At 50.2% G+C, this 27,405-nt stretch overlaps 2 protein-coding genes across 3 annotated transcripts in view; one reads left to right on the top strand and one right to left on the bottom strand.

Annotated features, from left to right (window-relative positions):
- Nucleotides 1–6,022: 6,022 nt before the first annotated feature.
- CEP63 (centrosomal protein 63) overlaps nt 6,023–27,405 on the bottom strand; it is a 165,149-nt gene continuing 143,766 nt past the window's right edge. The window contains exon 14 of the transcript XR_009211720.1: nt 6,023–6,330. The gene's annotated coding sequence lies outside the window, so the exon portion shown is untranslated. The remainder of the gene's footprint in view (nt 6,331–27,405) is intronic.
- The window catches only part of KY (kyphoscoliosis peptidase), a 47,934-nt gene continuing 34,414 nt past the window's right edge, over nt 13,886–27,405 (top strand). The window contains exons 1-3 of one of the 2 annotated variants that reach the window (XM_032144243.2): nt 13,886–14,259; nt 17,599–17,661; nt 21,708–21,770. In XM_032144243.2, the coding sequence (XP_032000134.1) occupies nt 13,947–14,259; nt 17,599–17,661; nt 21,708–21,770 (439 nt within the window). In that variant the 5' untranslated portion in view covers nt 13,886–13,946. The remainder of the gene's footprint in view (nt 14,260–17,598; nt 17,662–21,707; nt 21,771–27,405) is intronic. The other variant, XM_032144244.2, reaches the window with a different exon arrangement.

Below are 27,405 nucleotides of genomic sequence, written 5' to 3' on the forward strand. Positions count from 1 at the left end.
ACAGAGCGTGCGAGTGTCTGCTGAGAAGCCAGGGCTCCCTCCCCTGCCCCTGTAGCCCCCACCATTCCCTTCTCTTCTTCCTGGGTCAGACCCCAAAGCAACCTGAGAAAAATATCTTCACTGGGGGATAGGGGAAACAGATGTCAAGGAACCCTTTATTTACTGCAGGCCATGCAACGAGCCAGTGCTGAATTCACAGCAGCCGCTTCAGGCAGGAATCAATATACCCATTATTCAGATGAGAAAACCAGGGCCCAAAAAAGTGAAAAGACTCTTCCAACATCCCATGGTACTATTGGGTAGCTAAAGTTCAAATGGCTTGGTTACACACACAAACACACACACACACACACACGGACACACACAGAACTGCTTAAAGAAACACCTGTCATGTGCCAGGAGGTAGGCTGTTCTAGGAAAACGCAAACAAATGGCCCCATCCTTGCCATAGAGAGCCGCCCCACACAAACACCTGTGCACACATCACCACCCTGATGTATCTGAGAACTCACAGTGAGGTGCATGCACAGAGGGCTGTCTCTGTCCTTGCTCTTCCCATCCCAAATGCCAGAGAAGCCCTGAGTGTGAGGTCAGCCGCAGGGCTGCATGTCTGCGCTTGTGTCCTAGGTTCAGGTTTGGGCTGGTGCTGCTTGTGAGCAGTCACTACTGTGTGCCTGGCTGTGTGCTGAGGGCACACTCTGCATTGCCTCATTTTGCCTTCCACCGTGAGCAGAGGGCATGATTGCCGCTGGGTTACAGATAAGGAGGCTGAGGCTGTGACTCACTTGGGAATGCCGGGACTTCAACTCCCTGGTTTTAGGATGAAAATAAAAATACCCAGCAGGGGCTCTCCAAGACACAGGGAAGCAAAGGGCAGGCAGTAAACTGAAGCAGCCTAACAGGTGTCCAGATGCCAGAGGAGGCCAGAGCAGCCCCTAGGCGCAGGCTCCAGAGGGAAGGCCCAAGTCTTGTGGTTCCCACACACCCCACAGTCTGCCCACCCCTGCAGCAGCCCAGCAGCAGCTAGGCCTAGAAGCTCTCCCCGAGCCCTGCCCTTCCCTGTCCCCACCCCGTCCTACCCTCCCTTCTGGCTATAGGGAGGACAGGATGGCAGGATGCAGTGAGAGAAGGCCTGGCTCAGATTTCCCTCCTCTCTTCCTGGCAGAGATTACATGGTGAGCAAGGAGGACAGCTGAGCTGGACAGTGGGCAGCCCCACCATGCCAAAAGGAAAGCTGGGGAGGAAGGACGGCTGAGGTAACTCAGGCCTGGTGCAGCCACTCTCCCCATCCCCATATCCCTCCTTCCTGGCCCCTCTGGGGCCCCGCATGCCAGGGAATGATCCACTGGACCCAGCACCAGGACTTGAGAACCTGCACTCCCTTTCCCCCAAACGCTACTCTCTGGAATTGGCAAAGACAAAGCCAAGTAGGTTTCTGAGCAGACAGACAGACTGACTTCAGAGAATAGAAGGCCCCCGGGGTTTGTGGTCAGCAGCAGGGCTCATGTGAATGAGAGCTCTATGATTCTAGAATATCTAATTAACACTGACACTCTCCCCCAGCCTCTGCCTTATCCTTACTCCACAGGCTCCGCAGCAGTGAGAAGCCACCTTTCTAGTGATCTGCTGATCTGCCTCACCCCAACCAAGCCCTTCACCCTGGGATGTCACTAGAGCTCTTGGTTACTTGAGCCACCTACCTAAACATTTGTGAATACTTCAGCCATGGGACAGCAACTGTCAATCAGTAGTCCTCAGAGACTCATCAGAATGGTCAGGGGACAGTTTGGTGGTACCAAGCAATGAGCACGGGGTGGACCTAGAAAGTGCCAGGCATGATGTACCCGCAGAAAACTGTGCACATCCTGGGTGCCAGAGGGGCCTGTATCTGGGACACAGGGAGCCCTGGCTGATGCATTAGCAGTGAGAGGCAAAGCTGACCTCTCCTCTCTGGGGTTCTGCTCTACCTCCATCCCCATCCCCAAGAGGAGATCCTGGATCAGAAAAGTGAAGCTGGACATTAAACTGGCTGTGTGAATGCCCACAGATCTGGCCTGAGGGTACCTGGCAAATTCTGGCCAGAAAGCCCAGGGTCAGGAATCCTCCAGTAGGACCCTGGATCTGATACAGCTGCCAAGGGATGGTTTAGTTCCCAGTCAAACAGGCACAACCTGGCATCAGACTCTAATAGCTGTGCATGCCCACCACCTCCTTCTCACTGAGTGATAGACTCTGTGGTTCCTATCCACGTACACCTTCAGGCAGCACAGCCCAGAAGCTACCTGTCAAGTGGCATGCTTTTCAATTGTCCTAGACATGTTTGCTTCAAACTCCACTCTGATGCTCCGTATTAGCAAACATATTTGAACTAGCCCTGCTCTTTGTGTTTTATTCATGCTGAATAGCTGCCTTCTCGGAGCCCAGTTCCTCATCTCTAAAATGCAGGCAACTAACCACCTCAAAATGTTGTTGGGATGATTAAGGTTGTGAAGGCACCTAGCATAGGGCCCAGCATAGAGTGGGTATCCAGTACATATTTTTCCTTCCTTCTTTACCACTGTCTTAGTTCATTTCGGCTGCTATTACAAAATACCATTAACTGGGTGGCTTATAGACAACAGAAATTTATTTCTTACAGCTCTAGACACTGGGAAATCCAAGATGAAGGTGGCAGCAAATTCTGTGTCTGTTGAGAGCACACTTCCTGGTTCAAAGACAGCACCTTCTTTTTTTTTTTCTTTTTTGAGATGACGTCTCACTCTGTCTCCCAGGCTAGAGTGCAATGGCGTGATCTTGGCTCACTGCAAGCTCCGCCTCCTGAGTTCAAGCAATTCTTCTACCTCAGCCTCCCAGGTAGCTGGGATTACCAACGCGTGTCACCACACCCAGCTAATTTTTGTATTTGTAGTAGAGACAGGGTTTCACCATGTTGGCCCAGCTGGTCTTGAACTCCTGACCTCAGGTGATCTACCCGCCTTGGCCTCCACAGTGCTGGGATTACAGGCATGAGCCACCATGCCCAGCCGGCACCTTCTTGCTATGTCCTCACATGGTGGAAGGAGCAAAGGAGGTTTTTCGAACTGCTTTTACAAGGGTACTAATTCCATCTATGAGGGCTCCAGCCTTATGACTTAATCACTTCCCAAAGGCTCCACCTATTGATATTATCACCTTAGGAGTTAAGATCTCAACATATGAATTGGGGAGTGGGGGCACAAATATTCAGCCCATAGCACCTTCTTTCCCTGCTCCTTCCTTCCTTCGTCTCTTCCTTCCTGCCTCCTGCCTTCCAGCCTTCCAGCCTTCCTGTCTTCCTTCCCTTTTTCCCCTTTATCCTCTCTCTCTCTGTTTTCATAATATCTTCCCAGAAAGGAGAGTGCCAAGCATTTCAATTGCTCCTCATTCAGCTCTCTCTCTTCCCCTTCATCCAGATTCTTTGTGTTTCTTCTCTTGGGACTCTCTTCAATTCCACTGTTATCTTCATAAGTGGATCTACACGCTATCTTCTAGGTCAACTACGAGAGAGATTCGTTCATCTGTGTGTCCCCACAACATCAGACACAGTCCTAGAACATAGTGTTGATTACAGATGGAATGAAGGAATCGTAATTGGATGGGAATGGGAGAGGGGGGCAACTGAATGAATAAAGAATGGGTGAATGGACAAAGCATGTTAGATGGAAGGAATAGAAGGGTGGGGTTGGCTGATGGTTTGCACAGTGGTGTCTAGGTTGCAATGGAAGGAATAGCTAAGTGGGATGGATTGGATAGATGGAGTGGATGGATGGATATGAAAGAGCATGGTGGTGCTCAAGTATGTGGTGGAGTGGAGGGATAAATAGACGGACAGAAGCACATATGCCATGGCTGGCTTTGGGCTGGGCAGGAAGGCTGCAAGAATCTCACTAAAATGTTTTCACCCCCAAATCACAATTTTCATTCTCTCTCCCATTGCTCTCAAACCATAAAGATGGGGGAGGTGAGGAAGTGGGTAGCTGACAACAGCCAGTCCCGGGTGCTACCTGCATTCCAGCCTTGCCCATACCCTCACTAAGGGAGTACTGCCACAGGCTGCAAGCATCACAATGCTTAGAGCCGCAGGGCCCAGAAAGGGGCTGAGGACTTACTTGCCCCTTCCTAGCCCACTGTCCAGTCTCACCCTCAGAAGAGACCATACAGAAAGAAAAGGGACTGCACTAGTGGAGCCTTGACTGTCCTCACGCTCAACACCAAAGGTTGGAAAGCTGCCAATTTCACTTCCCAGTCTGCTTTGCCCACAGGGCAAGCTTGCACACTCACTGCACCAAAGTCCAGCTGGGAGTTGATGCTATGTTGCCCTCACTAAATCGAGACCTCTCTGAGAGCAGGAATTGTATCATCCTCACTGTCCCATTCCAGTGATAAAGTTCCTGATACAGAGTTGGCATAGAAAAAAAAGATGTTTGTGAGTTAAGTAAAATGAACAATGAGTCTTACACACAACTGCCTATCTTTGGGGGTAAGTAATGATAGACCTTGGTCTAGGACACTGAGTGTGAATCCTAGCTCTGCCACTTCTGAACTACGTGACCTTACCAAGTCCTGTACCTCCCTGAGCCGCTATTTCCTCATCTGTGAACTCCGGATAATAGTTGATACCACTCAACTATCCCCTGTGGCTTTGAGGATCATATTAGGAACTGGTTTCTAATTTAGTCCTTTTCAAAGCCCCCACCACCACGCCAGGAGCCTTGACAGCCAAGCCCCAAAGCTGCTCATCCCTCCATCGCAACCTCCTTACCCGGAGGACAGAGCAGAGCCCTGTGGGGAGGGGAGCGGCAGGCCACAGGACTTGAACATGCCCCACTTTCAGGCTTCCGCCACTGGGCCTGTGCATAATCACCCTGACCTCAATATTTCTCTGTGAATTATGGAAAGAGAGTTCTCTGAAAATGAGGCATGTGAAAAGTTCCACCAGGCTCCTCCTCGTCCCCTCATTTCATCCTTTCCAACTTAATAAGGACCGCGGCTTATTAGCTGTTCCTGTCCAGTTCGCCTTGTCCTGTGCCTGCACACGTGAGACTAAAAATATCCGTGGCTCCTATTAGAAGCTCTGCCCCGGGGACAGGCAGGGCTGGAACACTGAAAAAGCTCCTGCATGCCCCCTGGGATCCAGGCCACTGGGCTCCTCCTGCTTGGGGCGGATGAACACCAACATCCTCCCGCCAGGCCCCTGGGGGTCGACAGTAATAATCAAAAGGCTGCTCTTAGCTCATTCATGGTTTTGTTCAGATCCTCCAAAGCCCTTTTCTGTGTTCGTCCTCACCACCTGATCAGACAATCTTGAGCCACCAGGAGAGGTCCTCTCTCAGGGGGCTCCCACCACTAGGAGCACTCACCGCCTGCGCCCTGCCAGTGGCTGGCCCACATTTCAGCCTCCTCCTGGAAAAATGCCTTTTCACCGAAACGTGCAGAATGGCAAACACGTTACGCTTGAGGGGAGGAATGGGCCCATCCAGAAGCTACTGGGGAACTGTGTGAACCGATTTCTCAATCCTTTCTTTCTCTGTCAGTAAAATGAGCTTAAAGGCATCAGCCCAGCTTTGGGCTATTGTGAAGACTATGTGAGTTCATGGAAATGGAAATGCAGAATTCTGCACAGAAGGAGGTGACTGGTATGGAGCAGACTCTGAAGCCTGACTGGCAGAGGACTCCTTGTTTACGTCAGAGAGAGGGGCAGATCGAGGAATATACAAGGGGCATTTCAATAGCTGGGTAATCAACAGTTGGCTAGGTTAAAGAGGTAATCTCTCCATGCGCTCTCATGTGCCACTGGATACCTCTCTTGGCATTGCCCAGGATATTTTGGATGTGGTGGTGAAAGACAGATTGATCTTCATCATCTCCCTCCCCAGCAAAGGGCCAAGAATGCCATGGAGTGTAAAGACTCCAAAATTCAAAGTACCCGAAATTTGGAAAGCAGTGCTTCCCACAGTTGCACATTATTATATGCAAGAAGATGAGATTTTAATGAGCTCTGGACAGAAAAATATGGAAAGTCAATTAAGGTGTCATGAACAGAAATACTTTGAGAAAGGGAATAGCTGACAAACTGATCAGGAAGAGACATATCAGAAAGGTTAAGAATGAAAATTGCTCTTAACAGCATGAATCATGGCTTATGACTTCTGATCAGGGCAGGGGGCAGGGCTGGTGTCTGCATGGGACTGAGCAGCGCTGTCTCAAAACGAAGCTCTCCCCAGATTCATGCTCCAGATGGTTCTGTCAATGTGGAGGATGGTGCCTTCAGAGCTGCTTGTCCTCGTTTAACCTTCTTCGTTCCCTGCAGGTCTGTGAGAGAGAGACACAGAAGAGCAAATGCTACACATCTCTGGAAAGCTCAGTTCTACCTCCAGGCTAAAGGAAAAAGTCTCAGCTTGCTGGGAGCATTAATTCTGTCCAATTTGATTCAAACATTTGTTGAGCACTTTCTGTGTGCAACAAACATAGGCACAAAATGTTGGGGGATTCAGGAATGAGTAAGACCATGACCTGGCCCCCTGGCCCTCAAAGAGCTTCAAGTAATCAGAGCTATGACCATGACCCTGCCATGGACTTTGCTACGAAATACAACAGATCTGAGGTAGGTTGGAAGATTTTTTTTTTTATCCAACCAATATTTAAATATTTGTGCCACTAAAGTAGGAAAAAGGAACTAAGGATATGAATTTTTTAATACACACACATGCACATGCAATACACACACGCAAGGTAAATTTATGCTTAAAAATTGTTCAATCTCCATGGTAATAAAAATGAAAATTAGAAAGGGTTACCATGTATCGGCCGGGCACAGTGGCTAACACCTGTAATCCCAGCACTTTGGGAGGCCGAAGCAAGCGGATCACAAGATCAGGAGATCGAGACTATCCTGGCTAACACAGTGAAACCCCATCTCTACTAAAAATACAAAAAATTAGCCAGGCGTGGTGGCACCTGTAGCCCCAGCTACTCCGGAGGCTGAGGCAGGAGAATCGCTTTAACCCGGGAGGCAGAGGTTGTAGTGAGCTGAGATCGTGCCACTGCACTCCAGCCTGGGTGACAGAACGAGACTTCGTCTCAAAAAAATAAATAAATAAAATAAAAAGAAAAGGTCACCATATGTCAATTATCATAATGGCAAAGGTTGATGTACCGATAGTTTTCAATGCTCGTGATAGTGTATGGAGAGGTTGACATACACAGCTAGTGAGGGTAAATAGGCACAGTCTTTCTGGAAGGTAATTTGACATTTCATATATATATATGTAAGATATATAATATATATATATATTATATATCTTAATCCTTAAAATAGTCATAGTCTTTGACTCAGAAATTCCACTTCCAAGAATCTATTCTAAGGAAATAACCAGAAATGTAGTCAAAGATATTTATTATCACATTATTTATAAAAGTAGACAATGCAAAACAAGCTAAAAGTCCAACAATGAGAAAACAGAAAAATGGATTGTAGCACATCAGTATAAAAAGTGACTAACCAATCTTTTAAATTAGCTTTTGAAGAGTTTTTAGTAAACTATTCATTACATGTCGAGTGAAAAAAAAATCTTGATACCAAACTATATATGGTGCAATGCCAATTATAGTTTTTAAATAAAAATATTCATTTTTATTTTACACCTATTGATATGGTTTGGCTGTGTCTCCGCCAAAATCTCAGCTTGAATTGTATCTCCCAGAATTCCTGTGTGTTGTGGGAGGGACCCAGAGGGAGGCAATTGAATCATGGGGGCCAGTCTTTCCCGTGCTATTCTCCTGATAGTGAGTAAGTCTCACAAGATCTGGTGGGTTTATCAGGGGTTTCTGCTTTTGCTTCTTCCTCATATTCTTTTGCTGCCGCCAAGTAAGAAGAGCCTTTTGCCTCCCATCATGATTCTGAGGCCTCCCCAACTGTGTAGAACTGTAAGTCCAATTAAACCTCTTTTTCTTCCCAGTCTCAGGTATGTCTTTGTCAGCAGCATGAAAACGGACTAACACACCTATATATAATAAATGTTCATTTATTATACTCTATGTTGTAGTCATAATGGAAGGAAATACTAAATAACAAAATGTTTAGAAGTGATTATCTCTAAATGGTGGGATGATGGGATTTGAGAAGCTTTATTTTCTTCTTTATATAGTTCTTGCACTTTCTAAATTGTTAGTAATGAGCCTGAATTTGACAGAGCATCTTGTCTCCTGATGCCCTGTGGGACTTTATGACCCAGCTCACCCAGAGAGGTTGCCTGAATCTGAGGACTGAGCTGGGGCCTGGCCCTTCAGCTTGGGTGGAGGCCCTGTGTCTCCCCTGCCTGTCCTCTCCATCTGAGCCCAGTTCCCCACCTCACCCAGGCACTCTGCCCCACACTACCCCAAAAGATCCTCCTTTTCTTACACAGCATCTGTATGTGGTGCCTGACTGTCTCTTCCTACCATCACCACCCTTGCCTAGCATCTTCTCCAGAAGGCCAGTATCAGGTGACCGTGGTTTTGATCATGCCTAAGGCAACCATGGGACCTGCACCCTCACCCTTGTGAACAGTCCCTGCTCTCCTATCCCTGCTGACCAGGACCAGCATCGCTGCTCAGATGGGCAGCTGAAGCTTCACCCACAGCAGACTGGCCCTGGCTGCTCTTCTGCTCCTCTCAGAGCTCTTCCCCTGCACCATAGCACCAACCAGACTGCCCTGCTTTCACTTCCTGAGACACGCCATTTTCTCTCTCACCTCCAGCACTCCTTCCAGCCCCTCCTATTTCCTGCTCAGGCTCCTCCTTGCCTGGAAAGCCTTGTCCCTCTCTCCTACTCATTCATCCCTAAGGATACTGTTTGGGGACATAGCCTTCTTGGTCCCTCCTCTCTGGGATGACAGGTGCCCCTCCCCTGTGCTTACTCTTTCATTTCATCCTATGGCATTGCACATAGTGGGGTCTCAAGAACAAGCCATCATCTGTGCTGGGAAACATCTTCATGGCAAACCTAGCAGAGGTGGAAAGTTCTCTTTACAGTGTAACCATCCTCAACCCAGAACGGTATGGAACTATCACAACACAAAAATTTCTTTTCCTGTCTGCAAAAAATGGTGGTCTTCTGCCTTCCTCTCCATCCCTGGCAGGGCTACTCCTCCTGAAGATTGCTGAATGCTCCCAGCCACCAACTTTTTGCTACTGCCACTGCCACCAGTTCTCTCCCCACCCAAAATGACTGATGCCACAGAGCCTGTGAAATCTGTCCCCAAAGGCCCAGCTCAGGGCTTGAGCTCAAAGAATTTTTCCAAGAACCTCAACAGAGGTCTTGAAACCCCGAGTCAAGGTGTGTTCATCATGATTGTTAAGACCATCTTCCCCACAGGCTGACAGATGATCTTTTTCTTGGCCTGGGCACTATGCAGCCTCAGCTCATGGACATGTTATGATCAAATAGGGTAGAGGGGCAGGTGTTCTTTAGCACATGAGCTTTGGAGCATACAGAGTTGGGTGGGGTGTGAAGGGTTGGGTGTCCCCTGCTACCTGTAAGACACATGTGAGACCTTGGGTAGGTCACATTAGGCTTCTAAGCCTCTGTTTTCTCATCTATAAAATGGAGATAATGCGAACGTTTATCCTACCGAATGCACATAGAGAGTTCACAAGTGCCATCAGGGTGGGAAGGAAGCAGAACTGTGCTGTGCCATAACTCCTGCCAAACAGGCTGCAGCTGCACAGATCTGGTGTCAGTTCTTCAAGGAATGGATTCTGTGGCTCACTGAGTTTTTCTGTGATTGTAGAACAGTGGCCACAGCGCAGTGATGTGGGAAGGAAGGCAACACAGAGGTCAGAGATGGCTCCAGTTCTTTCTACACTCTGTCTCCAACTGTGAAACCACATCCATGAGACCTTCCCCAGAGCAGAACCCAGCAGGGAGTCTGACCGGCATACAGGAAGTTGCCATAGCTATAACTACCCATAGCTAAGTACTTTATCTCATTTAATCCCAGCAACACCCTCACCCACTTGACAGATGAGGAAAACTGAGGCTTGGAGAGGTTAAGTACATTGTTCACTATCACCCTGCTGGAAGACAGTGTCTGGAAACAGGTTTGCCTGGCATAACTGCTCCAGAAGGGATTGACATGCTTTCCAAATTTGGTGGGTGTGGGACAAGAGCAGGGGTGAGCTTCCAAATTAACTATTGGGATTGTAAAAAGAGGCACCACAGAGAACTGGCATTCCTCAGAAGCTCCAAGGACTGGGGTACCCAGGAAAGCTTCAAAGTAGAGGGGAGGGAATGGCTCCAGTTCCTTCTATACCCGCCCTCCAACAGTGAAACCACATTCATGAGACCCTCCCCACAGGGTCTTGAAGGATGCGTAAACTGTACTTGCCAGGGAAGTCCAAAGGGGTTTTCCAGGCAGAAATCATAGCAATAGCAAAGGCTCAGAAGCAGAAGCAAGCTAAGCCAGGCCGGTCAAGAGGCCATGGGAAGCCTACACTGGCTGTGGAAAGGTTTCTGGGAAAGGTATCCAGTATCCCGTATAAGGATTCACTCATCTCAGGGGAGGCTGAGGGACTTAGGAGACTGGAACTTGGTCTGTTACTCTTCACCAACCCACACCACTCTCTGTGTGCCTCTTCCCCACATCATCAGTGGAGAAAATTCCCTGCCAAAAGCCTTTCTTGCATTGGCTTACTTACTCTGTCTCTATAGGGAAGAGAGATACTTGCCTCTTGGAATCCCAAGAGTGGTAAAAACAGCTATGACTGCTGGTCCCTGCAAAACTACTACTTCTGAGGGAAAACAGTGAGGGTCCAAGCACACTCCTGTCTGGTGACAGCTTCAACTGCCAGGAGCAAGCCCTGCCTCTGGTGAACACTCCTCATCTCCAAGACAGCAGAACCAACTCAGGGCCCAGAACCATTCAGACAACTGACAAATCTCACCTTCTAGCAAAGGAGTGGATGCAGGGCTGCTGACAGCTGGATGTGTCTAAGTGTTGAATTTGACAAAGGTGACAATACAACTATTTTGACTGTTCTTTGTCTTTTTGTATCCTGGAATTTCCCAATCATTTTGATTAAAATAAAGTTTTGCTCAAGAATGGAGAAAGCCCCTGGTTTGTCAGATACTAAGACAAGGATGCAGATTAATTATTTAGGTCAGAATACAGAGGGCCTTGCATCTTTTTTATTCGAGATGGTGGCAGGATGGAGGGGCTAGTATGGTGTGTTTGGGGTATAGAGGACATGGTTTTTGCTGAAGCATGTGTGGGTTTGGTGGGGAAAAGGGAAGAGGTGGGTCTGGAGATTTGCAGGCTGAGGGTTCCCTCATTTGTCCCATTGATTGTGTGAGCAGCTGGAGGGAGGATTTGAGCAGAAGGGATAGAGCCTCTACTTGAATGATATCCCAGCCACCTCAGTCTTCTCTTGTCTCTCCTTCCCCTTTCCTGATACATCCAAATGCCTTCAGCCACATTACCTTCCCCATGGTGTCTCCCCCTCAGACCAAGAATGGATAGTGGGGAAGAGGGGAAGCAGCTAGGTCAACCCAGGCCAAGGATGGGAATAGAGTTGGCATTAAGAAGAGCATCTCATCTATGCTCCTGGCAGGCCCCAGAAGCTAGGCTGTTGGACTGATGGCCATGGGTAAACCTCTGGGAAGAGGGTCTAGGTGTCAGGCAGCATCAGGATCCAGAGGCAGCAGCATCTCCCAGAGCAGTCGAGGTGACTCCAATTTCAGGAGTTTGCACCAAAGTGGTGTTCACACTGCAATTCTTTCCAAAGGAAACATTGGTCAATGTCTGAAGACATTCTAAGTTGTCACAATAGGGAAGTGAATGTGATTGGCATCTAATGGGTAGAAGCCAGGGATGCTGCTAAACATCCCACAGTGTACAGGAAAGCCCCACAAAAGAGAATTATCTGGCTCAAAATGTCAGTAGCGCCAAGGATGAGCTGCCTTCAGACATAGCAGAGAGACAGGAGGCCTCTACACCATCTCCCCAGACCCCTGGCAGCACATTCCCAGGTCAGAATATCCTTCTCCAGAGGCAGTTCCGGGAGGGGGCACAGAGTTTGCAAGTTCCTAGCAATGACACTTTCCAGCAGGAGAGCAAGGCTTGGGAGATGGGCATGCAAGTGTAAGGAAAGGGGACTTCAGCTCCCCCCACCATCACCACCACTCAGACCCATCCAGCAACCAGAGGTGCTGCACACAGGTTTCTAGTTGATTTCAGCACTTCAGACAACCTGACACTTGAAGGAGTTAGGCAACACTGACTGGCCCAGGGTAGTTGGGGGGACTCTGGGACCTGAGATCTGCCTCAGCAACATCCAACACCCCAAGAGCTTTGTGTAATGCATAGTTCTTACTTCCCCAGCCACACAGAGAGTGTTAGCCAGCCTCCCAGGTGTGCGTGTGTGTGTGTGTGTGTGTGTGTGTGTGTGTGTGTACCTGCACACATACAGACAGGATAAGACTCGCTTTAACAGAAGGAAACCTGCCTTGGGAGTCAGCCATCTCCACTTGTCTGTCTACGGCTTCAGCTCTCTAGGGACTCCAGTTCAACACTACTGGAAGCCAACAACCTCTCCTTCCATCAGATGCCCAGTGGGTGAGTCAGGGGGAGGGTGGTGGGGGGAGCGCTGGTAATGCAATGAGACAACAGCCTTTACACGGGACCAAACTCTGAGCCACTGTTATTGGAGGAAGACCTTCAGAATCTCAGGGTGTGGCTGTGACATCTCTCCTGCTTCTCTGCTCCATCAGTCACTTGTCACTCCATCTGTCCCTTTCCTCACCCTTAAAATGAAGTAAGACTGACAGCTACCATATGAAGACCACTTTCTATACACCAGGCGCCTTACATTCATGCCATTCTCACAACAGCCATGTGAGAAACTTTTATCAACCCAGTGATAAGGGTAAGAAGGTGGAGGGAAAATGGCTGGTCCAAGGTCACACAGCCAGGAAGTGATGGAGCTGGTACCGGAATGCAGTCTGTGTGACACAGGCTGCTCCAAGGAGGATCTGGGAACTCTCAGGACCATGCTACAAGGTGGGGTCCATACACTCCAATGCGGGGAGGGCTCCCAGAGCAAAGGCCTCCATGTGGGGGGCATTTATTAACAGTAGAAACTCGAATTAGAGGAACGCCCCCAGCAGGGTGGGCCCGTAGTGCCCAGGGGTACCAGGCAGAAGCCTATGTAAACACTCCTGAGACCTACAGCTAAACCCCTGCTGCTGTTGGCTGGGCAGGCCAGGCCGGGCTAAAAATAGAAGGCTTCTCAGGTCCAGCTCCCTGTGCCCCAGCCTCCTCCTCTCCCCCTCCCTCCTTCCCCGCAGGGCAGGAGCCAGGCTTCTAGAAGGAACAGAGACTTTAAGACTTTCGTTTCAGATCAAAGAGGATCGTTAGCTTGATACTCAATGGGCATGTTCCAAGTTCTACAGGGGCCATAACTCGGGGGAGCTCCTGACTCCAACACCCCACCCAACTCCCTCCTAGGGAGACAGAGCTGTCAACCTCCAAAACCAACCCAGGGAACGAGTGAGGTCCAGGCCAAAACTTGGCCAATTTCTGCAAATCTTACAATTCAATCTGGAGCCCCTTTGCTGTCTTTCCTTTTCCTGAACCTACTCTCAGTGTTGACAGCACTGTGCGATTTCTGTATTTGCCAGGGGCTTCTCGTGGGAGGTCGGCTCCGGCCCTCTCGAGAACCCTCCGGAGACCGTGGGGATGAGGCAGCGCTCAGCCAGAGAAGTCCTGGAGCCCAGGACCAGCACTTCAAGTGCACCGGGCGGGAAGCAGGGGCGCAGGGAGGGAGGCTCTGGACCGGCCGCCTCTGCTGACCATGGCCCCGGTGCAGGTCAAGGCTTGGGCCCGGGGATTTCCTTTCAAAGGTGACTTAGAGCCGCTTCATTAGGGTAGCGCCCTCCCAGGCGGGCCCTAATGGCGTGTTTGGCAGAGTCAGCGAAACGCAGCGCCCTGCGGCTCCAGCGGCGGGGGAGCGCCCTCTCCCGCGCCCTCGCCCTCTCCCGTGTGGGGCAGCTGCGCGCACGGGGCCATTTGCAGCGCAAGCAGCCTAGCGTGCGGCCGCGGCGCCCAGGTCGGAAAGGAGGCGGCATCATGGAGCTGAAGAAGGACATCAACGCCGTATCTATCGACATGCTGCTGATCGTGCACCCGGAGAAGCGGCGCGCCGCACAGGGTACGCACTCAGACCAGCAGGCGAACCCGAGCGCGCTGCTGCAGCGCCGAGGAGGTAACGCTCGCCCGACCAGGGTCCCCGGGTCCCCCGGCACCTCGGCCTCCTTGCCACAAGGGCCCGCCCGTCGGGGGGCGCCCATTGCTCCCCCGAACGAGGTCAGCGAGCCCGACCCTCTCCCTCATGGCTGCCGTCGCTTCCCCGCAGTGGCGCCGGCGTCCCGTGGCAACGCGCAGTCCCGTGGCAACGCGCAGCCCCGTGATTGCCCCAGTTTGACTCCCTGTGCAGGCCTGTGGGTGCTTCCGTCACCCCTGGGAGTCTTTTTCCTCCCAGCCACTCCCTGACGGGTGTAGAGCAAGATTGGAAGATACCCTGGAGGAAGGCGGCCAGAGCCTCAGGGCTGACTCATGGGTAGCAGAGGCCTGCGCCCCCCTCCCGCCCCCCGCCCCGCCACAGCACACTGCAGGGCACAGGGGACGCTGGGAAACCTTTGTGCTAAGTCAGACTTTTAGATGGGGAGCTCCCTGTGTGGCCTTGCACAATTTACAGCCTCAGTTTCTCCTTTCTTGAGACTTTCTCCCAGCCTCCTATAGATGGAAGGCATGAAAGGCGTAAAAGGAACGCAGGTTTGGATAGGGTAAGATTTGAAACCTGCTGTCTCCACTTGAACTTATCCATCAATTTTACTTGTCCTACACACTTTCTGGGTAAATTTGTAAATTGTAGATTGGTAAAATAAAGTGACTGTTTATAGAGTCATTGTGGAAAGCAGGATCCGGGCCTCTCTGTTCTCCAGACAACAGAACACAATGTGAATGGAGTACAGAACACAATGTGAATGGAGTACAGATGGATGATAATGGAGGTTAAATAAGCCCCTGAAAAGCCAGAGAACCTCAGGGTCTTGGATGGCAAGCTGTCTCCAAGGCTGGTGTGAGGATGCACTAGGCGGACTGCGGGCCAGTTCTTTAGGAGTTAGGCCCGACAGCCCATGCAGGAGAATGACTTCTGCCTCACTCCTCCCCTCCAGCTCTGGAGCTCCTTGGAATTCCTGCTGCTGCTCTGCCCTTGGTTCTTCTGTCCCCAGAGCCTCTGTGCTCATTGAACATCCACCTTCCACCTGCCTTGCTAAAGTAATGCTGCTGTGGATGGCCTTGCCACTACCAGCCACACAGGCTGGAGCTGCCTCCAGAGCCCCGGGAACCTCTCGGGAAGGCAGGCAGGGGAAAGAAACAGAATCTAGAGGGCTGAGTATGTTGACAGGCACTCTAGTCTCAGGGCTGATTCTTGACTGAAGCAGGAGTCGTTCGGATTTGTTGGCTCTTTAGTTCTCAGATCTGCTCTTGGGAGAAGGGGAAATGGCCAGGGTATTTGTAGTTAGAAAGTCAACAGAGGGCATCAACTTCCTGATAGAAATGAGACTGCTCTGAATACATGTACCACAGTCCAGAATGCCCTCTCCAGTGTGTGGTGAGGCCTAGTTCCAGGTCAGCCCACGAGTCCCCTGCTCCCAATCCTCTCTGATCACATCACTGCTAAAGGCTCTGACACTAGAAAGGGCAAAGAACACAGAGAAGCCCAGGAAATACCAGGCATCAGGACTGCCCTGAGAGGTGCCCAACACCTAGCACAAACTCGTCATGACTCCAGACTAATGTATGCACACTAGTGACTACGAGAGAGAAAAAAAGACCCCTAATGGCTGGGCCCTTTCTGCTGATCTCTTTCTCCATATATTTTTCTGATGGCCGTTTCTCACTGATGCTATGAATGACAGTGTAGAGATCTGTGTCACTTATTCATAATCAGAGCAGAGAAGAGGGAAAGTGCATGGCTTTTGATGCCTGGTGGGCAGCGATGATATTCAGAGACCCCAGGCTAAGCCAGCCTGCAGATCCTCTCCTCGAAAAACAGCCTAAGGGAGGAAAATGCCCAACAAGACCAGCTTGTTCTGAAGCCTCCCATGGGTGCAAAGATCTAAAACAAACTCTTGCTCACTTCCAGGTATCTCCTCCTTTCTCGTCCGCACTCCAGGTCCTCCACTGGAGAGTGGATCTTCCTTGGCTATGTAAAAGAGGGACTAAGCTCCATGTCAGAAAAGATCAAAGCTCAATTATTGTTGCAATGCAGAGGATGGAGTAATCCATAACAAGTGGCCCTTCTGCTGGGGGCCTTGTGGAAGAAAAGAGTCAGGGGGACAAGAAGGCAAGGAGAGTGTGGACAGGCTAGGTCACTAGGAATTTGGGCTGCAGAGCCAGCAGATGTTCTCTCCCATTTCTGTAAGGCCCTAGCATCCTCCCAGTCATTTCCTTAGAGCAGTGCTTCTCCAAAACGTGCCTGAGAGCCCTCAGCTCCTATCAGAAAGTAGAGTGCATATACTCCTGCGGCAGTAGAAGATATAACCTATAGCTGCCTGCGGCAAGACCCAATGAGCTTTGAAGTCTTAGGTCTTATCCCAAAAGTCTCTGTGGTTTGTGTATTCTACTCCATAGGTGTGTCATGAGGGTTCCAAGCGGTAAGTCACTGGCACTGGCTATGGGGGACTCTGCAGAAAAGAAGGGTGTTAAGAAGGGAGTGGCGGCCCCTGAGTTGTTGAGAGGGCTGGAGAATAAGACTCAAGGCTGAGCTTCCAGGAACAGTGCCATAAGCCGCACCACAAAGCTGGTCTAGTGAGGAAACCTCCTCGGCCACCAAGGAGCATGAATACTCCTTCCGCGCCAGGATCTCAATTTTATTGCAGCAGCTCCCGCTGCCAGAACATATCGCCATGCTGTGCCAGGAACTCGACCTTGCGGCTACCACTTGCAGCCGCAGCCAGAGTGAGAGCTTTCCTTCCCTTCCCTGTTGCATCACCAGGTCCCAAGGCAGAGTGAAACACAGGTACATCAGATTGGCCATGGCTAGGCCATACGTGTTTACCCTCTAGCTGCAAGGGAGGCCAAGAGAACTGGCAACTGTCATTTTCCGTTCCCATTGGGATTGACGGTCTTAGCCCACTCCCCCCACTCTGAATCAAGACTCTAAAAGTGGGTGATTCACCACATACAGAAATAGGCAGGCAACGTGGATAGCAAATGACTTCTAAAATAATGCTTTCATATGTATGCTGTGGAGAGGTGGAAGTGGAAAATGGGCATCTGTACTACAAAAATTCTCCCTGAATGATCCTGATAACCAACCCCGCTGCCCTTGAAAACTGTTTTAACAGTTTTTAAATGTTTTTAGTTTTGAGAGTTGCATTCATTCCCTCAAGGGCAACTTATTCATGGGCAGCCTCTCTCAGATTCCAAGAGAGCCAAGATCCACCTGCTCTACCATAACCCAGATGAGTCTGCAACTGGTACATCACTCTTTTGCCCTGTGTCTCCCACCTCAGAGAAACTTGTTATTTTGCAGGATTCCAAGGCGTTGGAAATGGAGTCCGAAGATGGCAGAAATTAGAAGGAAATGACTTTCACGGTAAATTCTCTTTTTCCTTTCAACCTATAGGATTTAATACATTGAACAATAACTGGAAGAACTGGGTTTCACTCATTTGAAGACTGGCCCTAGACATCTAACCACTGAACAGAAAGTGGCTGCTCCTGACCCAGCCAGGCCTCTAGGGCCACTGTGACTGTGGGAAGTGTTCCCTGGAGTCAGGTCCCCTGCTCTCCTGGAGGCTGTGGCTGAAGAGCAGCACCAGGAACTTGAGCACCCATTTGTTTTCTGGCTGAGCTGTAGGTGAGGATTTAACATCCCTTGGGAAGGTGAGGTTTGAGTGTGCTCCTATGAGAGGCAGCCGTCTATCTTTTGAAAATGTTTCCCAACAGAGAGGATAGTGGTCTGCTTTGGGACAGTATGACTTGAAGGCTGAGAAGATGCCACTCAAGGGTTCTATAGCTCCCTGCTGGCCTGGGACCCAAAATACAAGAAGATGTCAGCTTCCAAAGCCTCTTTTTTCCAGTGCCAGGCATCTGCTGCTCTAGGCCCAGGATCTCTCTGGTAACACTAAGGGGCCAACTATAATGAGCTTTATTCTATTCCCTTTAGAGTTCATTAGCCCAGCCTCCAGGGACAAACATCAGGGACATTGCACAGTGGGCACGTGAAGGTTCTAATAGAGACCAAACCTCTACTCCCAGAGCCCCAGTAGAGAACTCCATCAGCCCGCAGCTATGTGAGCCCTGGGATCAGATGACTGGCTTATCAAATGCCAGTCTAAAGGAACCACCCTCCATGACACAAATGGGGAAATAGGATTGCAGATGAATAGGACTAAACTGCTATGTTCTACCATCCTTCTGACAATAATGAAAGGGAAAGATGAAGTTCTAAAAGTGAATTCATTCACTCATTCTGTTCACAAATGCCTATAGTGCTTACTTTGTGCCAGGCATGATTCTAAATATTGGAAATGAAACAGTGAAAAAGACAGCCAAGAACACTGCCCTCAGGGGAGCTACGTTAAAATGATTGGAATTATAATGCACTGCAGGTGAGTCTCAACACCCTGGAGGTAAAGAGTCTTCCTGTGTCCCCTGCCTTTGGTAGGAGTCCTCAAGAGACACTCCCCATCCCCACCCCACCACTGCCAGGGAGCCACCCTGACAGGCATGCATGGGTGCAATGGCTTCCCTGTAATCTTGCTACAGGGGCCATCAGCTGGTAGACATGCCAGCTTTAGCTCTACTGAAGTAGACGCCAAAGCTAACAAAACTCTGCTACGGGTTATTGAGAATTTTACTAAGAATCAGACCCCCAGAGTCCTGTTAGCCACAGAAATGGCCATGCAGGGCATGGAAGATATGCATGCTAGGCCCATGTGTGAGTGGGTGAGTGGGCAAGCAAGCCGCAGGTGGAAACAAAGAAGCACAGCATCCTTGTTGGTTGCAGCTGTCTCATACCTTGCCTGAGTTGTCTGACACTCATCTCAGGGCTTCTCAGGCATGTTATTACATCAGGAGAGGATTGAAATATACTGAATTCATTCTATTTTTACCATCTTCCGGGTTTCTGATTTGGGAGAAGTTTAGTAGAAAAATATCACAAAACACAAAGTGACACATTGACTATTACAAGACCATTACAAGACTCTTGTAAAAGACATGAAGTGGGTCTTAGCACCATGTGTCAGCTGATAGAAGATGATTAAAATAGTTCTTGCAAAACCGCCACGAGAACTGGGAGTTTCAGGTAAATGCAGGGCTGGAGAGAGGCTCTACAGAGGCCCTGAGCCCAGAAAAAATGATGCTTCTACCACTCCACCAACATGTGTAAAGCAAAGTTTCATGTATTTTTCAAACGGCACATTTGCATGCATGCAGCAACTAAAATTAGTTTCTTTCTGTGTTTTCTGATGTCGAGATTCTGAGTGCAGGTATTGAAGCTGACCTCTTCTCACACCTGCCTTACTGGTGCCCAAGGCACCCAGCTCTGGTAACCAGCAGGCCGCCCAGCCCTGGTAACTGGATGGCTTCCATCTTAGAAGGAAGTGGCTGATGGCATGTGCTGGTGGAGTGCACACAGACGCTGCTGAGCGTGGGGTGGATCCAGAAGGGCACATTTTCCCCCTCTTGCTACCCCGTGCACTGCTTGGGCTGGAGCATTGGCAGGGTGTTGAGACTAGAGAGCTCCAAACTTTTCGAAGCAGCAGGTGTTTGGGCCCAGCCGCCTCCTCACCCCCCTACCCCGCCCCAATAGCTTGCCCAGCAACGGGCTTCCCCTGCTGTGATTGGCTACTTTCCTTGGTCCTGGACGAAGTCTGCCTAGTAGCACAGGGACAGACGCCCCACAGCTAAAGGGAAACCAATTGTGCAGGCTTGACTATAAATACCCCACAGCAGCTATGCCAGCCAATCACCCTCCTTGAGGATTCCCTTCCCGGATCTTGTTTCCTCCCTCAGCCAGCCGAGGCACTGCCAGCTGTGCCTGTAGGAGGTGGCCCTGGCCTCCCTGTCCTCGCCTGGTCTCCAGCCCCGCATGCCACATCACCCTGTATTGGAATACACAGTGGACCTGGCCCTTGGCTGACTAGTGTGGGGCTCAGGGACCTAGCTGGGCCTGTTCATAGGAGAAGGCTGGAGCAGGCAGGCTTTCCAGGGCAGGACCCTGTCAGGTGGATCACAAATCCAGCCTGGCTCAGTACCTCACCCCCCAACTTGATTGGCTTCTGCATGGGCCCAGGCATGGGAACCACTGAGTGGCTGATCTGCACAAGAAGAATCATCTAAACGGACCTGTTCAGGCCAATGCCCCAGAGGCATACTTGTTTCCAGACTGAGGCACTGGTCCCAGTGGTCACTTCCAGTGACAAGCCCACTGCAAGCCAGCAGGAAGGTATAGAGAGAAGATGGTAGGCCAGGGTGGTAGTGTGGGGGAACCTCCAGCTGCCACCATCCTCCACTTGCCCAGCCTTCCCCCTACCCCTCTGAAGCAGAGGTTCAAGGGCAGCTTCAGTAAGAGCAGGCCACAGCAGCAGCTGTAAAGAAGGGAGGAAAGGTCATGCTTCCCGTAGAAGGGCAAGTAAGCCTGTGAGCTCCCGCTTCTTGGCCTATGGCAGGAACTAGGCATCACTCCACGGCAGCCTGACCCCACTAGGCTCTGAGGACAACTCTGTGTCCCAGGGACAGAAATATCCCCGCGTGTGGAGGGAATGTGTGTAGAGTCCGTGTCCTGCAAATGTTTGTGAAACAGAACCAAACTACACATCATCCAGTCTCCTAGGCTGGGGTAGGAGGCAGGCTAGCCCCCTGTTCTTCTCATCAAGAAGCAGGAGGCTCGGCCGGGCGCAGTGGCACACGCCTGTAATCCCAGCACTTTGGGAGGCTGAGGCGGGTGAATCACAAGGTCAGGAGATTGAGACCATCCTGGCTAACATGGTGAAACCCCATCTCTACTAAAAATACAAAAAATTAGCCGGGCGTGGTGGCGGGTGCCTGTAGTCCCAGCTACTCGGGAGGCTGAGGCAGGAGAATGGCCTGAACCTGGGAGGCGGAGCTTGCAGTGAGTGGAGATTGAGCCACTGCACTCCACCCTGGGCTACAGAGCGAGACTCCATCTCAAAAAAAAAGAAGCAGGAGATTCAACTAGGAGTCAGAAGACCTGAAGTTCAAGTACCAGGTCAGAACCTCCCAGCATGCTCCACAGAAATGTGTGAAGATCAATGAGGCATCTGTGTATGCAGTGCTTTTGAAACTGTGCCTGGTGACACCAAAGTTGGGAGTTATGGCTACAAAGACCATGGAAGACTGGTAGCCTGTTCTAGAAGAAACGCAGCCTGTGCTGGCACCTGCTAAGAGGCACAAGGGGTGTGTGCACAGGGGCTTCCAGGCATTTGTCTCCATGCACAGTGTCGTTGTGCTGGTTTGCACATGTGCACACTGTGAGGGTGTACACACATTTAGGCCTGGGGATGTGCTTGGCCCCCGCCAGCCCACCTTTCCCGCAAACACATACAGCTCTTTGCTCTGCCTGGGGAAAATTCCCCAGTGGTCACTGCAGGCCTCTCTGTCTTCCTTAAATAGAAAACTTGGTGGAGAAGCAGCACCCTCAGCAGCCCCAGGTCATCACGTCCTACGACAGCCAAGGTAAGTGATTCGCCGCTAGCCGTGACCTCCCCTGCAGACGTGTGCCCAGACCTGATGCTCTGGCCAGCGACAGCCCAGGATATGGAGCTCAGACTATGGGGAGCAGGGTCCTCTCTGCTCCCATGGGTGTTGGAAACCCTTTTCCTCTCCCTGCGTCTCAAGGGAAGCAGCAAGAGGCTGCACAGTCTGGGTCTTCCCCTCACCATGAGATCAAGAAATAAAGCCCATGGGCCTCAGAGCGCGCTGCTGTCATCATCAGCACTATTACTGTCATCACTATTCAACATTTAACGTTTGTTGAATGCTAACCATGTGCCAGACACCCTGCCAAGCCACTTATGCACTTATTCTCATGTAAATTAAACTTCACAGCAATCCTGTTTGACAGGTACTCCTTTTTACCATCCTCAAATTACAGATGAGTAAACTGAGGCTTGGAAAGGCTGTCATGTGTTCAAGATCACATGGCCAGCAAGAGTCAGAGCTGAGCAGTCTGAGCCCCAGCAAGGCCTCAGCTGTTAACCTTCACACATCTCTGCTTCCTCATCTCCCCTGGAAACCAGCCTCCCTCCTGCTGGCTCGTGGCATCCAAGCCCTGCCTTGTCCTGACCCATAGCAGTTCTTCAGCCTCTCCTGCTGAGACTGAGTCTTCCCAGGGCATCCCACCCAGTGAGTTTGCCACAGCAAGGCAGAGTGAGAGGCACCTTCCTTGGGGTTCCTCACTTTTTGGGGACAGGCTCTGGGGACTCAGGGAAGGCAGGCAAGGGCATCACTGACTCTACAGTTGACTGGATCTGAGCACATGACAACACAGAGACAGGAGGGCCCCACAGCAATGGTGACGGGATGCCAGGTTAGAGACTCTCACGCCCACCTTGGTTAACTGCTGTGCATTAAATACTGGGCCCTGGTGTCTGAGTGTTCTCACAGGCTCAGCCATAAGAGTTCATCACGCTTGCTCTGAGAGTTGATGTCCTAACCTATAAGGAAATTATCTGATCAAATTCAGAGGCAGTGACTTCCCCCATGCCCCACATGAAACAGGAGGACTCTGGAGGCCCTGGAGGATTGGAGCCTCTCAGGGAATTGCTCTCTGAAATACAGGTGGACCAGCTTCTCTATAGAAAGGCACTGGCAGGCAGTGATGAAAGGCCAGCCAACTGGGGTTACCAGCATGGGGGAGCTGGCTCTCCTCACAGTACAGGCCAGTGTCCCTTTAAGCCAGAATTCCTGAGAATGCAGCTCTGGGACAGCCTCAGAGACCTCTGTGGGCCCAGCAGGACCTGCCACCAGCCCTGAGAACCACAAGGACAAGCCCGTGCCCTGTTGCTTCTCTAAAATGAACTCAACTGCACATGGCTCAACACAAAAAAAAGGACTCAGAGATATCTGGCTATAATGAGAGTGGATTAGCACCACTCACCTCACTTAGTGAAGAAGACAGACAAAGGCCCCTGTCCTTGTGGAGCTGACATCCTAGTGAGGAGACACAGACAATCCTGACAAGTCAAACACCCTGAGCCAGATAAGGCGTGAGGGGGAAGTAAAGCAGGAAGGATGATAAGGGGTGTGTGCGGGTATGGGGTCTGGGGCTGTGCAGGGTTGTATATTCATTTCCTATAGCAGCTATAGGAAATTTCCACAAATGAGGTGGCTTAAAATACCGCAGATTTATTCTCTTACGCTTCTGGAGCCCAGAAGTCCAAATCTGTTTCACGGGGCTAAAGTCAAAGTGTCAGCAGGGCCAGCTTTTTTTAGAGGCTCTAGGGGTGCATTCATTCCTTGCCTCTTCCTGCTGCTAGAGGCTGCAGGCCCACCATGGCTTGTGGCTGCCTCACTCCAAACTCTGCTTCCATTGTCACATTGCCTTCCCTGCTTATAAATAGTTGAATCTCTCTGTGCTCCCTTGTATAAGGATATGTGTGGTTGCATTCAGGGCCCAGCCAGATAATCAAGATGGTCTCCCTATCTCGAGATCCTTAATTTAATCACATCCACATAGTCCTCTTTACTATATAAGGTAACATTCACAGGTTCCAGGAATTCTGGCATGGATATCTCTAAAGGCCATTCTTCAGCCTATCCCAGGGGACAATTTAAAGTGCAGTAGGTGAGAAAGGCCTCACTGAGAAAGTGACACCTAAGCAAGGAAAGAGGTAAGAGCTAACGATGTGGGTATCTGGGGAAGAGCTTCCAGCAGAGGGAGCAGTGAGCGTGAAGGCCCCCAGGCGGGAGCGTGTCTGCGTGTTCAAGGAGCAGGCAATTGTGCTGTGGAGAGGAAGGGAGGGGCATGGGCAAGGTGGGGGTAGCAGGAGAAGAGCCAGAAAGGACACAGGGCACAGTTGGCAGGGTCTGGGAGGCTTCTAATCTGAGTGTGGTTGGAAACCATTAGATGGTTGTAGACATGACAGCCTCCAATGCGTAGAGAATAAACAGAGGGGGCAAGGTTGGAAGCAAGACAACCCTTAAGAGGCATCATGATAATCCAGCAAGAGAGGTTCCCCCACGGTGTGGATCTGGGGTATACAAGAGAGGAGTCAAGGCTTGGGACCTGAGCAATGGGGAGGATGAAGGTGAGGGAGAGGCAGGAAGAGCAGGTTGGGAAAGAAACATGAATTCAAATTTGGCTTTGCTGAGGTTGGTGCCAGCACCTGCCATTTTGGAAAGCAGTGGCCAGGGAATCATTACTCCACGTGCCACTTTCTTATTTATCCCATGAGCCTTGACAACCTTTGGGCTCTGTTCTGCGAACCACACCGGCCCCCAGAGAAGCCTTCTTGGAAGCTCTATCACAGTAATAGCAGTGACCAGAGGTGAGACACTTGGTGTGTGCCAGATATTAAGCTAAGCCCCTCTCATGGCTCACCTCATTTAGTCTCCACAACCACCTTCTGCGGAAGGTTATCATCCTCATTTTACAGATAGGGAAGCTCAGAGATATTTAAATAACTTGCCTGAAGTCGCACAGTTAGCACATACCAGACCCAGAAGTTGAACCCATGTCTATGGGCTCTCGAAACCGGTGGGCTTAACTACTCCACCATACTATCTCTTCCATACAGGACAGGGACCAATCTGGTGGTGTTGATTTGGGTGCAGCACCCCCACCCAATCCCCACCCTCAATGTGCAGTCTAAGATTTCAGTCTGAACTCATTGCTTGGAATGATTCAACATTTTCCCTCCTCCTCAGCCTTTCTTTCAGTGGTAGACTTTATGCAACAGGTGGCAGGAACATTGGAATCTTGGGTCATGGCAAGGGGCTTTGGAGATGGATCTGTAGTGGGTGTGTGGGTTGAATGAATGTAAGGAGAGTAATCATAAGGAGCCCCTGCAAAGGACATTCTTTCTTTTTTTTTTTTTTTTTGAGACAGGGTGTCACTCTGTGGCCTAGGTTGGAGTGCAGAGGTGCAATCACAGCTCACTCCAGCCTCAAACTCCTGGTCTCGAGCAATCCTCCTTCCTCAGCCTCCTGAGTAGCTGGGACCACAGGTGAGTGCCACCACATGGCTGGTTTTTTTTTTTTTTTCGTTTTTTGTAGAGATGGGGTCTCACTATATTGCTCAGAACGGTCTGAAACCCCTGGGCTCGAGTGATGCCCTTGTCTCAGCTTCCCAAAGTGCTGGGATTACAGGCATAAGCCACCATGCCTGACCCCAAAGGACATTCTTGAGGAGTCAGTTTTCTGTTGAGGCTTCTGTCCTCAAGGTCATCAGCCCTTAACCCCATGCAAACGCTTTGTAGAGTAGTCTTCTTTGATGTGTGCACTAGGGTCAAAGTGCCACGTTTCCAGACCTCGGACCTCCCTGTGGAGCTCCAATCCATAGACGGAATCATGAATGGTCCTTTGTTTTCTGTTCCTAATGGAAGCCAGGGGCAGGGCTGCCAGCGATGCCCTTCATCATGCACACCAGCAGATGCCCGGTCACAGCCCTGAGCTCTGGAACACTAGGTTGTCATCTCATAATGAGAGCGGCTGAGTGGGGTTTTCATGCTGCGTTTGGCAGTACCCCCTAAGGATGGTGTTCCATCATGTTCTACAGAGCTGGACAGTCCCTGTCACCATCTAGCAGGCTCATTCCTGGGCTGTCACTGCTTTCCACTTCCTGACTACTGCATCCTGGGGAGAATCACAGCATGTCTCTGTTGAATATCTAACCAGGGACTATTTAAGGGTATTTTTTTAAAACTACCAATGCTTTAGCTGTTTTCCTGACTCTAAGCTACTGCAGGAAAAAAAAAAAAAAAAAACTCCAAGGCAGGAAAAAAAAAAGGCTGTAAATGTGCCAACCTGTTATAGAAAAAGTTAACAAACACCTTAAACCAATGATGGCAAGTATTTCACATGAATCCCATGACCCCTACACACACATATACACCCGTGTGCATGTGCACAGGCACACACACACACACCTGACAGTCTTTGTTAATTGATCCCTTCAGGCAGCCACTTCCAATCAGTCAGAGTTAATGAAAAACATGAAACCTGTTTGCCATAATGCGTTAGGTGTTCTGAGCCGATTAGGCCTTTAGATAAATCCTGATTGAAACCTGAAGCGATCTGGAGAGCAGCTGTCAGGTGGAAGAAACCTGACTGGGTGAAAGGCAGGGCAGTGAGCATGTGGACATTCTTGTGCTTGTCTGTATGCTCTGTTTCTGAGAAGGCAGGGAAAAGCAAGGAGAGCTAGCGGAGCCCCTTCTCAGGATTAGCAGAAAATAATCTCTAACATGCTCTTAACTAAGATAGTCAAAGCTGCAGCTTCAGAAATGTGATTTTGTTGACAACTGGTGGAGCTGGGGAGGGATGCATGAGAGAGGCCAGCCAGGCAGCCTGGAATCCCAGGAAGGGCCTCCTGTAGGTTTGGTTGTGATGGTTAATAGTCAAGATTAGAATAATGTACTGTACTTAGGCTGTACTTAGGGTTTAGATCTGACTGCGAGTTTTGCTCCAAATGATCCACCCTCTGTTAGAGATTGGCCACATTAATATTTTTTCTTAAATTAAGAGTTTTATTTGATCCAGGAGCGTCATAGCCAGCAAACTCTCTCCACTCCATGCCTTAAGGAAGCATAAAGCTATATTGTGAATGCTTTTCCCCTTGAAACAGCATGTCCAGCCCAGGCCCAGTTCCTGGAGCCAGCAAAGCCTCCCAGTGGTGCTCTCACACAACAGTTAGTGAGAGCAGGAATCGCACTCCCATGCAGATCAGGGAGGACGAGAAAGCGGCTGTTTTCCTTGAGGGAATGCTAAGCAGCAGCACAGCTTTGGGGGAGAACCGGGAAGTGGGATTCAGGAAAATATTGGACATTGACTCCTGTCCAAGATGGAAGAGGAATCGCAGAAAGGAGAGAAGGGATTAGGAATAGTGATGGCTGGAGTGTCTGGGCCAGGCCGTGCTCCGAACGTGAGCCCATCTCAACACCCTGCCCTGGAGGGGCTTTAACAGCAGTTTGTTTTTCAGCTTGATCGCTCTTTCACAAAGAGACATGGCTGAAGTGGGACATGGCTAATACCCCTAGAGACATGGCTCAGGACACGTAACGCAGGATGACAAACAAGTTTCATGTTTTTCATTAACTCTGACTGATGGGAAGTGGCTGCCTGAAGCGATTAACAAAGACTGTCAGTTGTGTGT

Source organism: Hylobates moloch, unplaced genomic scaffold, assembly GCF_009828535.3.
Source record: "Hylobates moloch isolate HMO894 unplaced genomic scaffold, HMol_V3 SCAFFOLD_22, whole genome shotgun sequence".
Taxonomy (NCBI): Eukaryota; Metazoa; Chordata; class Mammalia; order Primates; family Hylobatidae; genus Hylobates; species Hylobates moloch.